At 47.7% G+C, this 13,225-nt stretch overlaps 1 protein-coding gene across 1 annotated transcript in view; it reads left to right on the top strand.

Moving 5' to 3' along the window:
- Nucleotides 1–13,225, top strand: part of LOC138964922 (E3 ubiquitin-protein ligase CHFR-like) — a 28,666-nt gene that overhangs the window by 13,946 nt on the left and 1,495 nt on the right. Inside the window, exons 14-19 of the mRNA XM_070336996.1 lie at nt 187–351; nt 1,603–1,686; nt 8,576–8,646; nt 8,933–9,020; nt 10,635–10,751; nt 11,518–11,593. Of these exons, the coding sequence (XP_070193097.1) occupies nt 187–351; nt 1,603–1,686; nt 8,576–8,646; nt 8,933–9,020; nt 10,635–10,751; nt 11,518–11,593 (601 nt within the window). The remainder of the gene's footprint in view (nt 1–186; nt 352–1,602; nt 1,687–8,575; nt 8,647–8,932; nt 9,021–10,634; nt 10,752–11,517; nt 11,594–13,225) is intronic.

Raw genomic sequence — 13,225 nt, 5'->3', positions numbered from 1 at the left:
TGTGTGTGTGTGTGGTAGGTGGGTGAGACTGTGAGCTGTTTTCTGTGAACAACATTGTTAAAATTGACTTCCATTCATTGTCTTGAGAATGAATCACAGCTGAATGTTTTGTTTGAGAAAAAGTAGGCAGATGTCAAGAAGTGTTACCCATAAAGTTTTTTTATTGCAACATATTCCTCTCTCCAGGTGATGGGGACTACACGGAACGAGACAAAAAGACAATGCCCTCAGCTCCAGATTACGTATGTGCAGCCAACCAAAACCATATCCTGTGTCAATGCTGCCTGCAGATTTTTCCAGATCGTCGCACAGAGCGAATGACACGGGATCCAGAAATTCCTCCACAACAGTGTGAGTTATGGCACCTTTTTTTCTTCCACTAGGTTATGCATGGGTGGTTAAATATGAAAAGGTTTCACGAAGATTGAGTTTCCGTCTGATAACAAAGAGATTTATGACATAGTAAAGTGGTGTCTGTTACCTGACCTTTTTAACTTCAAAGAATGGCTAAGAAATTGATGCGATGTGTCAAACAAATGCTGAGGTGCTATGTTATATTATAAGCTGGTATTTTGATTGGAGCTATTTCTGTTTTGAAAGCCAGGTTCATCTGTAGCATTTAAAGTATGAAAAAGATTAAATAGAATATAATAAAATATAACCACAGCATACTGAAATGATAAAATAGGACATGTTATAGGAAAAGAGAGACAGAGACTATTCCCTAACACCAACCTACCCCACGTTTTTACTGCTCATCACGCACACACCAACAGAATAGGGAAAGTACAAATTGTCAAAACCAACAAAAGGTATACAATTATGCTTGATATAGGCCAAACAGACATGCACGAATGATAAAAGTCAAAAGAGAAACATGTGTATGATTACCTGCTATTCAGACTTGGTCGTGTGACAGACGTTTTCTTCCACACGAGATTACGTTGATTGTCTAACGAAGCCGTCAGGCTGAGTTAGACATCAGCTAATCGAGTGTGGAAGAAAACTCTGTCACACGACCAAGTCGGAATAGCATTTATGTCTCACAGCTTCAACAGAGGAGAGAACAAACACGTTTTGCGTACTCAGGCTTGATAAACCATTGTGGAGAGATCTACTTCTTTGACGGAAATGACCAAACAACTATGAATGACGTCTCGGTATATGTGAATGACGTCACAGTCATCGTCACAGTCTGTATCTTTTGAAGCATCGCAATCTTCATGACGTCTTTCTGTGTCTGCATCCGCGAAATGTTTGTTCTTTCCGGGATCTTTGTCATCTATGTTCATAACTCTGTCCTTCTAGATTCAGACAAACAAGGGCAGCTAAATTCGCGTATGGAAACAGTTCTGTCGTCTGGGATGCCGTTGTCAGTATTCTCAGCGTTGAAGAATTTGTAAAGAGAGGAAACGATAACAGCAGGAGAAATAAAAGTCGTGTGTGCATTTTGGGGCTTTTGGAGGGACGATTTCGAGTTTGAATCCGTTCTTGCACATGCTCCAAAGCGTGTAACATACAATCTTGCACACGTTTGCTTTAGTAGTGGCAAAGAAGGAAAGCGTGTGACATTGTATATTATTATATGTATTTTGTGTACAGGCACAATCTGCTACAGGTCTTACTGCCATGCTTACTGGGGATGCCGTAAAGCGGACTGCAACGGGTGTCTTGCAAAGTTCAAAGGTAGCTGCATTTTAATATTTGTTGTAATATTCACTAGAATATGCATTCTATAAATCAGATGATAAATTTATTAGTATTTTGTTGGAACTCACCAGAACAAAGTGCTTGTCTGAGCTCCAAGCAATATGCACAGCCGGAGATATGAAAAGTCAAGAAAACTCATGAAAAATAGAAGACTGCTAAATAAGATGTGGTGCTTTTGTAAATATCATAATGTTGTAATTAAATAACATATTCTTACTCCGAATCACATTAGCATTGAGTCACCTGAGATGCTTATCACTGAAAAACGCTTACCCGGCTAAAAATTTTAAAGGGAAGCAACCCCATCACCAAAACGAAAGTGAAAGTAGCTTTGGTAATGGGCCAGCACACTGGGAGTTACCTCCCATACGGGTGTGTGCCACGTCACTTCCTCTAGGAACACGTGCCTATTCTCATACGTCTTTTTCACCTCGGAGAGGACGGTTCACTTTTTGACGCTCTGTGGCTGACCTTGTGTGTTTGAGTGACACCCGCCGGCCACGTTACCCAGCTTTTCTGCTCGCCTTGCCTACAGTTTGGTGAGCTCGTTCCCGTTTGTTGTTGGTTGTTTGCGCTGTTTTCGTTACTGTACGTTGTCCGTTTTTTGCGGACTTGTGTGTCAGTGACTTGCGTGTTTCGCCATTTTGTTGTGTGAGTTAGTTAGCTAGCTCGTATGACTTTGCTCGTAGCTCTGCGTGCCCCTTTCTGTGTTGGGCAAGTGTAGCTATAGTATTTTGTTGACGCGAAAGTGTGTGTGTTTACTGTGTTTTCAGTCGTTTAGACTTACGTTTCAGTAAATTTTTTTCGCGTTGCCACGTGTTGTTGACTGGCGTGTCAGTGACTTGCGTGTTTCGCCATTTTGTTGTGTGAGTTAGTTTTCTAGCTCGTGTGACTTTGTTTGTAGCTCTACGTGCCTCTGTTTTTGTGGGGCAAGTTTAGCTATCGTATTTTGTCGACGCGAAAGAGTGTGTGTTTACTGTGTTTTCAGTCGTTTAGACTTACGTGTCAGTAAATTTTTTCGCGTTGCCACGTGTTGTTGACTTGTGTGTCAGTTACTTGCGTGTTTCGCCATTTTGTTGTGTGAGTTAGTTTACTAGCTCGTGTGACTTTGTTTGTAGCTCTACGTGCCTCTGTTTTTGTTAGGCAAGTGTAGCTATCGTAATTTGTTGACGCGAAAGTGTGTGTTTTTACTGAGTTTTCAGTCGTTTAGACTTACGTTCAGTAAAATGTTTTCGTGTTGTTTACATGGATTTGACAGCATGTCTGATTCAGACAAGCGCTGTGGCAAGTCGGACCCCAAGGGGAAATTTAAGCCTTAGGCTTCTTCTTAAGCAGTTTTACTTGTACAGACCAAGAACGTAGCACTTTGTTGTCTGTACCTATTTCGGCGCCTTGCGCTGTTACTACTTCTGCTATCTTTTGCGGCGCTTAGCGCTACTCTTACGTCTGCTCCGGTTCTCTACTACGGAGACTTCGTCCTCGTTGTTAGCACCTGTGCAGGGTGCGTTGGTTCCTTTCTGTTTTAGACACTGGTTCCAGAAATCCGCAGCTTGGTGCAGGCAGAGTTCCAGCGTTCCGTCGCCAGTTGTTTGGCGTTTCCGGCATCTGGCAGTGACGTCCGGGCGTTGGCTTCCGTGTCTTTGCCTTCCATTTCCGGTTTGGAGCAGCGTCCTCCCTCTTCAGCTGCGGCTGGTAAGCAGAGCTGGTCCGATAGCCCTCGTGAGGCGCCTGGACGTTCTCTCTCGGGAGACAGCTCTTTCGCTTCGGGTCACGACCGATACCATGCTGATCTTTCATTTCCGGCGATAACCTACGAGGCCCCGGATTTGATCGAACAGCGGCGGCAGTCGGTTTCGGCTGCCGCATTTCCGGCACTTGCCGGAAGTGATGATCCGTCCGCTCCGGCACGCTACGGCGGTCGCGGCAGGATGGAGTATTCACTGACTTCCGGTCCTTCCGGATCGCGAAGTCAACCAGTGCAGCCTTCGTTTCCGCATTGCGCGGTTCCGTCGGCTACACTACCGGCACTCGCCGGAAGTGATGATCCGTCCACGCAGGCACGCTACGGCGGCTGCGGCAGGATGGAGTATTCACTGACTTCCGGTCCTTCCGGATCACGAAGTCAACCAGTGCAGCCTTCACTTCCGCATTGCGCGGTTTCCGACGGCTACACTTCCGGTTTCGGCCGGACACGCTGCTTCCTCTTCTGGTGCTTCCTTCCGGATACCAGTGGGTGGATTCCAGCGTACGCCTTCCGGCCTGTTAGTGCCTAGGCTTGAGCAGGCATCACTCCACTCTGATGGGGGAGTGACGTCAGCTCATCCAGCTCCGGTTTTTCCGGATAGTCGTCCTGCCTACCCTTTACCTTCACAAGGTTCTGGGCTGCAGGATGATGTTCGTGCATAGGCATTTCCGGTTTCCGGTTTGCCAGGGCATGCTTTCTGCTTCCGGAACTGGTGTTTTTGGTTTCAGTGCAGCCTTCGCTTCCGCATTGCGCGGTTCTGTCGGCTGCACTACCGGCACTCGCCGGAGGTGATGATCCGTCCACGCAGGCACGCTACGGCGGCTGCGGCAGTATGGAGTTTTCACTGACTTCCGGTCCTTCCGGATCACGAAGTCAACCAGTGCAGCCTTCAATTCCGCATTGCGCGGTTTCGTCGTCTACACTTCCGGTTTCGGCCGGACACGCTGCTTCCTCTTCTGGTGCTTCCTTCCGGATTTCAGAGGGTGGATTCCAGCGTACGCCTTCCGGCCATTTAGTGCCTAGGCTTGAGCAGGCATCACTCCACTCGGATGGGGGAGTGACGTCAGCTCATCCAGCTCCGGTTTTTACGGATGGTCGTCCTGCCTACCCTTACCTTCACAAGGTTCTGGGTTGCAGGATAATGTTCGTGCACAGGCATTCCGGTTTCCGGTTTGCCAGGGCATGCTTCTGCTTCCGGAACTGGTGGTTTTGGTCATGGTTCCTTGTGTGACTATTCTGATGCTCCATCAGTGGTCAACGAGGAGTCTCGGGGCGTGTTTCCGTCGAAGCTCAAGTCTGTTCTTGACATCGCGGCGGAAGTAGCGTCTCGTTTTTTCCCCGAAGGGGTGGTGGCTGCGGACTCTTCCGCTCCGTTCGTTCCTTCGGCCATGGCGGACTTCCGGCCGGCACAGGAAGATGTTTCTTCCTTCCGGTTCGCCGAGTCTCCGTCAGTGGCTTACCAACTTTCGCATTCGCTGGTTCGTCCAGCACATGCGGGGAGTGGTATTCGGCCAGTGCCTGTTCCGTTACTGCTTCCTTTTGGTCCAGTTCCGGAATCAGCTCAGCAGTGGGTGGCGTCGGCTTCTCAAGCCTCTTCCTTTGTGCCTACGGGCAATAGGAAGCTTAGCTTGCCCACTCAGAGCCAGAGCTGGCTGGCGTCTTTTGCACTCCCTAGGGCTACCCTTCCGGTTCCCCGGGAATTGCTGCCTCTTCTGGCTAAACCGATCAAGCATGATCTGGTTCTGCCGGTTTCTGAGGCTTCCCTCCTCTCTGCTGAGGAGGTTGGACGTCGGCAGATCGAACTGTCCTCCGTTGCGGAGACTCTTGTTCGGACTCTGTATCGGGCATTGATCGATTCACTGGTTCCTTTCACTCTCAGTGAAGAACAAAATGCGGACGATGTCTCTGCGCTTTTTACCGCCTTGGCCAAGGTCAATGAGGAACAATTGCGTCTTTCCTCTCTACAGTACACCCAAGCGGTCCTCTGTAGGAGGGATCTCTTCCTCTCGCAGTCCCAGTTCACGGAGCTGGCTACTAGGGAGACCTTGAGAGTCTCCCCGGTCTCAGAGGAATCTCGCTTCTGTTCTCTGGCAATGGATGCCAGACAGAAGGAGATTCAGTCGAACAAGGACAGTCAGTTCCTCGACTTCACTCTGCAGGGGGTGAAACATTCTAAGCCTTCTAAGCAAAAGCAGGCTCAGACATTGTCGAACCTCAAGCCAGCTCAGAAGCGGCAGGCTCTGCCGGTCGCTCGTGGCAGGAAGAAGAGGAATGCATCGGGGAGGGGGTGTGGCGGCTCTGGGAGTAAGCCACACCCCCAATGAAGCGCTCCCGATCTCACCCCCCTCCCGCCTTCCACCTTGGTGATGGCGGGAGGCCCCTCCCGTGCGCTTTCTCGTTGGATGTCGGTAGTAGACAGCCAATGGATTGTGGGAGTGGTGAGATCGGGCTTCCGCCTGCTCTGGCGGGAGGAAAAGGCGCCTCTTACCCGAGTGCCACCGCGGTTCAAGCCCATCTTCTCGCAGGAAGCATGTTCCGTCTTGCAGTCGGAAATTGCCTCCCTGGAGCAGAAGGGCGCGGTGGAGAGAGTTCGGGTCCATAGCTCCCTGGGATTTAAGGGCGTCTTTTCGCCGTTCCCAAAGCGTCAGGAGGACGGCGTCCCGTGTTGGATTTATCTCTCCTCAACACTTTCTTGAGTGAGATAAAAGTCAAGATGGAGACGCCAGCCTCGGTCCGAGACTCTCTCCGCCCAGGAGACTGGGTGACCTCGATCGATCTCACGGACGCATACTTTCATTCTTATGCATCCGGCCGACCGGAAATGGCTTTGTTTCCGGTGGGGAGATCAGATCTACCAGTTTCGCGCACTCCCTTTCGGGCTGTCCCTCGCACCATGGATTTTCACCATGGTGGTGAGACAGGTCTGTGCACTGGTGAGGTCCTAGGGTATCCGCCTGCGGGCTTATCTGGACGACTGATTCATCATGAACCAGTCCCAGAGCGGCTGTTCGCAAGATACCCTGATGGTTCTTCGAGAATCCAACTTGTTTGGGTTCTCGATCAACCAGGGAAAGTCGGAGCTGACCCCGTCACAGACATTCACTTATCTGGGGATGTCTTTCGACACGGTCGCGTGGACTGTCCAGCCTTCTCAGAGAAGGGTGGACAAGCTCCAAGCTCAGATTTGCTCCACTTTGCCTCTCCTGATGGCTTCCATCCGTCTGGACTTGGTGGCTCGCTCGCATAGAGCGTCCACCTCGTCAGTTTATGCTTCCCACTGGTAGGCATGGACTGCCTGGTGTTCAGCTACAGGGGTGAGTTTGGTGGCTCCGCGCTATATTCAGGTCGCCAACCGCCTCTCTTTCATGTCTTCGCAGGGCGCCTCAGGCTCCTCGTTGAGGGTCCGGCGCTTCGCTATCTCGGCGACTCTTAAGCAGATCGGTCGGTCTGTTCGAGTCGGGGGCGTTATAGCTGCAGTCATTAAAAGGGCTGCTCTTAAGGAAGCGAAAGCTCGTTTGCCCACTCCCAAGTGGGACTTGTTTTTAATACTGGAATTCCTACGTTCTGCGGATTTTGAGCCTTTGAGCGAGGCCATTCTGTTCAATGTCACTCGCAAAGTGCTGGTTCTTCTTTTGTTGGCAACGGCCCGACAGGTTAGCGAGGTCCACGCCCTGTCGGGTCAGCCTGGAGATATCTCCTTTTAGTCGGACGGTTCCGCATCTTTGCGTTTCCGGCCCGATTTCCTGGCCAAGAATCAGTCTCCGGGGCAGGCCTCTCCGCTGGTTAGAGTCAAGGCTCTGACCAGCGCGTTGGCCCCGGATGACCTTGATTCGGTCAATTGCCCTGTGAGGGCTCTTCGTCTGTACTTAGCCCGGACTCAGCCGTTTCGGTCTAGTTCTCAGAAGTTGCTGTTTATCTCGCCCTTTTCTAGGCGCGAGTAAGATTTGTCGAAGGTATCGTTGGCCCGGTGGGTGTCCTCGCTCATTAAGCAAGCTTATGAGTGGAGTCGCACAAAGAGGGGGGGGGGGGGGGTCATGCCCTCCTTGCCACTTGACTCGGCCCGAGCCCATGAAATGAGGGCGTGGGCATCCTCTCTGGCAGTACTGCGCTCCAGATGTCTAGAGGAGGTGCTGACAATTGCGTTTTGGCGTTCTGAAGATGTTTTCATAAACTTTTATCTTCGGGACGTCTCGGCTCTTCGACAGGATGGCTCCAGAGGCCTTCCAGCTCTCATAGCAGCAGGTCAGTTCCTGTCCAGAACTTGATGGTGAGTTTTGATTCATTTCTAGCCCACCGCCTTGTTGATGTTATCTGCTAATGTGATTCGGAGTAAGAATATGTTATTTAATGGAAAATTTCCTAGATAAATTTTCATTTAATTAATATACTTACCCGAATCACATACTGTATTCCCTCCCACCTGCCCCGCGTATGGTTTTAAGTTTTTTAAAGCCGTATGAGAATAGGCACGTGTTCCTAGAGGAAGTGACGTGGCACACACCCGTATGGGAGGTAACTCCCAGTGTGCTGGCCCATTACCAAAGCTACTTTCACTTTCGTTTTGGTGATGGGGTTGCTTCCCTTTAAAATTTTTAGCCGGGTAAGCGTTTTTCAGTGATAAGCATCTCAGGTGACTCAATGCTAATGTGATTCGGGTAAGTATATTAATTAAATGAAAATTTATCTAGGAAATTTTCCATTTTGGTGCTTCCTTACTGCTGAATCTGGACCAGGTCATTAGTTTATTCAATTCTGAAAGCCTGATCTGCAACACACACACACACCACACACACACACACACACACCACACCACACACACACACACCACACACACACACACACACACACCACACACACACACACCACACACACACACCACACACACCACACACACACCACACACACCACACACCACACACACACACACATATACACACACACACACACACACACACACACACACACACACACACACACACATATGGACACACACACAAACACTTTTGTATGCATACTCACACTCTCACAAAATATCAGTCACAAAAGTAACAAATCAGTTGAAGCTAGAACACCTCAACAACATTATTGCTGTCTCTGCTGATTCTTCCCCTTTGATTTCAGACTTGAACTTTGGAAGAAAAGTTCTTCCTGGCTTAATTTTGGACAACCCTACAGAATCGGACATTTTTACAGTAAGGCTGATGCTTTGTGTTTGTGTAAGCTAAAAAGAGAGTGTGGGTGGAAGAGAAAGACCTTTCAGTAGGATCTATCTACGTGTGATTGAGTGAGTGAGAGGGGGAGTGTGTCTGTTCTTTTGTTTGAGAGAGGGAGAGACACACGCCAAACACCGAAGAAGAAAAAGAGAAAGACAGGATTCAGAAAAAGATGTGACAAGAGAGTACGAGGATGAGATTTATAGAATGTCATGCCTGATCCCTCTTCAGCTAACGAGACATGTCAGACATTTATCTTTTTCAGAGATATCTTGATTCCAAGGAGATAGCAGTAAAGGATGTTCTGGATACATGCCTTGCCAAAATGGCTGAAGGAGCCTATTCATGCCCAGGTGACCGATTTCTTCCTTAGCTTGACTGTACAGTGGTACCTGCGATGAAAGGACACCTTTTGGGCCAGCTTCTTCTTCTTCTTCTTGCGTTCGCTGTCACACCATCAGTTTAGTCTGCGAGACGAATGACGTCGTGGCTTCCAGGTCTTGTCTGCTCCCATAGAGTTTGGTGCGGAGAGGGACTGATGCTGGCCTCATGACTCCTTCTGCATTCCAATGCATCACCATAAAAGGTTGACGCTTCTTGGATGTTGAAGTGGTTGTTGTGCTACCAGTCGCATTCCTCCTCCGTCCCCTGGCGCAGCAAGACGGACGAGAGGGACCTCCAGTAGCTGAGGTTGGGCTCCTTTGAGGCTTGGAGCCCGGAGCTGCCTCACCCTGGAGGGACCTCAGTGGGCGAGCGCCATGAGTGTCGCTTCTATCTGTTGGTGTCATGGTTGGCGTTGATGCGTGGTACCATGGTTTATTAGAGTGCGCCGTGCAGCCCAGTACCTCCGTCTTCAGCACTCGAGGTTTCTGTCGGGGTTGCCTCACCCTTAGCTCATGGCCCGTACGTCCTACCCTGAGAGCACAGGCGGGAGGATTTGCCGGGATCCCACCCGGAGCTAGGGTTTTAATGCGCCCATAATCGCATTAGATGAGTCCCGTCGAAGGGCGATGGAGCATTTCGAAGAGAGTAGCAGTGTCGCCTGCTACCCCACTCCACCCCGGTAGGAAACACCGCCAGTTTGGTCCGCGGCCGCAAGCGGCTGGTCTTCATATCTGAAGTCCGTTCCCCTATCCGCCACCCGGGGACGCGCTGGGTTGGGGGTGGTCGCCCCACTGAAAGTCCCACACTGGGTTACAGAAGTTCAGCCTGTCCCAGTTGGGCCAGCTGAAAGTGTCCCTACATTGCAGGTGATTTGTTGTGACAGGTAGATTTTGGTCAAAATGATAAAGGGACTACTGCAGGTGTTCCTTTTTGGGAGGTGGCCTTACATCACAGGTACCACTGCATGTGCATTCACTCACTTTGTATGTAAGTGATTCTGTGCACCTGTACTTATAACTTTCTTATTTGAGGATGAAAATCCCTTGTCCATTTCAGTGCTTGTTATTCTCTCAGGTACTACTAGGAGAAAGGTTCTGTATAACTCTCGCATACTCGATTACACATGTCGTATGCATATAGAACGCTAACTTCCCTTTGGTTATTTAATCTATAACTTTCTTAATTTTAGCTATCGAACTAGAAGCAACATTTATCTGAATATTTTCTTAAGGGTTTCCAGATTATCATTTTTTTTAACTTTCCCCTTAATGAAATCATTGTGTAATCTTTCTTTCTATTCAGGATGATACATAATTCATTGCTGTCAGGGAGCTTTTTTTGATATTGTCCCAACTTGTGGAAGATAGAACAGCTTTGAAAAATAAATGAAAGAAGAAGAAAAAACACTTTCGAGGTATATTTTCTTAACCCTTGAACAAAAGATCAAACCTAAAATAAGATAAAATCAAAAATAGTGAAAATCTTGGTTCCATACATGATTATTTTAATGCTGACTGTACAAAAAAAAGGTGCTTGTGTTAAGTGTGATCTTATGTGTGTTTTGCCTACATTGCGGCTACTAGACCAAGCTCGTTACAACATGACAGGGGAAACACCATTGTGCTTTGCCTGTGGACTGCGCAACTTCAAGGCATTGGCTTACCATTATCGTGCTGACATTCCCAATGATGAGTTGCCAGGTGTGTATGTGTGTGTACATGCTTGCATGAGTATGTGAGAGAGAGAGAGAGAGAGAGAGAGAGAGAGAGAGAGAGAGAGAGAGGGGGGGGGGAGGGAGTGTGTGTGTGTGGCTTAATGCAGCTGTTGGGGTCTATGTCGACCAAAAGAGTGGGATTCCCTGTAGGTGGAATTCCTGGAGGGGGATTCCCACAGGGTGGAGTTTTTCAATAAAACTTGCAAACCATACTCGAATTTCTAAGAAATATCAAAAAAGATTGAAAAACATCAAATTCTACTGATGTTGCCAAGCATCACGTGACTTTCAGCGATATCAGCGACACGCTACAGGAACTAAATCCTGTGGTATTCCCTGTATACAGGGAATCCCCCTCCAGGAACTCCACCTACAGGGAATCCCACTCTTTTGGTCGACATAGACCCCATCAGCCTTAATGCACCACTCTTTTAGTCACTGTTTCTATGCACGTTTTGTTGAACTGTGTTCAACACAAATCCTGTATTTGTGTGTGTGCGTGTGTGCGTGCGTGTGTTTCTGTCTCACGTTGTGTCGCTTGAATGAATAGCCGTTGTTGTGTGTTCCTGTCTGGCTTCAGTAAAGGGCTTAATATAAACAGATTAAATTCATCAATAACACAATTGTAATATATTAATTTTAGCTAATCTACACACACAAACATAACACCTTTGTGAGCTTGTGTGTTTAACATGTATTTTCATTGCCACAAAATATGAAATATGTTAAGCCTTTTTGTTTTTGTCTTCCAGCTGATGCCAGAAAACGCCCCGCTTGTTACTGGGGCAAAAACTGCCGCACTCAGCGCAACAAACCGCCTCATGCCATGTAAGTTTTGACCTACATACAAGCCCCCCACCCCCCTCTCCTTTGCCCATCCCAAGTGATCATGCTAGGCGTTTTGGTATTACCTAAAACACAAAAAGAATAGATCCATAAAAATGGGTAAATGTGCTGCTGCAGCAAAGTTGAATAACTGACTGCAAGATACGACTGACACTGGAAATTATATTTGTTGATTAAAGGCACAGTAAGCCTCCCGTAAACCATCACAGATACTGTCAGGCTTTTACACACAGCACAAACACCCTTTCATTTACACACTCACCGCTTTTGAACATCCTAGGGGCCCTCCGTAAAGAGCGAGCAATTTTTAAAGAATTTATTTTTGCGTGGTTTATCTTACCCCTGAGCCATCGCGAATCCGTGTCATCCAGTTTCCTTTTTGACTCACATGCGAAGCAAAAGTGAGTCTATGTACTCACCCGAGTCGTCCGTCCGTCCGTCCCCCCCGGCCGTCCGTCCGGCCGGGCGGAAAACTTTAACGTTGGATATTTCTTGGACACTATTCAGTCTATCAGTACCAAATTTGGCAAGATGGTGTATGATGACAAGGCCCCAAAAAACATACATAGCATCTTGACCTTGCTTCAAGGTCAAGGTCGCAGGGGCCATAAATGTTGTCTAAAAAACAGCTATTTTTCCCATTTTTGACTCACATGCGAAGCAAAAGTGAGTCTATGTACTCACCCGAGTCGTCCGTCCGTCCGTCCGTCCGTCCGGCCGTCCGGCCGTCCGGCCGTCCGGAAAACTTTAACGTTGGATATTTCTTGGACACTATTCAGTCTATCAGTACCAAATTTGGCAAGATGGTGTATGATGATAAGGCCCCAAAAAACATACATAGCATCTTGACCTTGCTTCAAGGTCAAGGTCGCAGGGGCCATAAATGTTGCCTAAAAAACAGCTATTTTTCCCATTTTTCCCATTTTCTCTGAAGTTTTTGAGATTCAATACCTCACCTATATATGATATATAGGGCAAAGTGAGCCCCATCTTTTGATACCAGTTTGGTTTACCTTGCTTCAAGGTCAAGGTCACAGGAGCTCTTCAAAGTTGGATTGTATACATATTTTGAAGTGACCTTGACCCTGAACTATGGAAGATAACTGTTTCAAACTTAAAAATTATGTGGGGCACATGTTATGCTTTCATCATGAGACACATTTGGTCACATATGATCAAGGTCAAGGTCACTTTGACCCTTATGAAATGTGACCAAAATAAGGTAGTGAACCACTAAAAGTGACCATATCTCATGGTAGAAAGAGCCAATAAGCACCATTGTACTTCCTATGTCTTGAATTAACAGCTTTGTGTTGCATGACCTTGGATGACCTTGACCTTGGGTCAAGGTCACATGTAATTTGGTAGGAAAAATGTGTAAAGCATGTGAGTCGTATGGGCTTTGCCCTTCTTGTTCCCATTTTCTCTGAAGTTTTTGAGATTTAATACCTCACCCATATATGATATATAGGGCAAAGTAAGCCCCATCTTTTGATACCAGTTTGGTTTACCTTGACCCTGAACTATGGAAGATAACTGTTTCAAACTTAAAAATTATGTGGGGCACATGTTATGCTTTCATCATGAGACACATTTGGTCACATATGAAGATAA

This window comes from Littorina saxatilis, linkage group LG4, assembly GCF_037325665.1.
Source record: "Littorina saxatilis isolate snail1 linkage group LG4, US_GU_Lsax_2.0, whole genome shotgun sequence".
Classification (NCBI taxonomy): Eukaryota; Metazoa; Mollusca; class Gastropoda; order Littorinimorpha; family Littorinidae; genus Littorina; species Littorina saxatilis.
The sequence above is the reverse complement of the archived record's forward strand: the minus strand, read 5'-3'. Positions and strand labels throughout refer to the sequence as shown.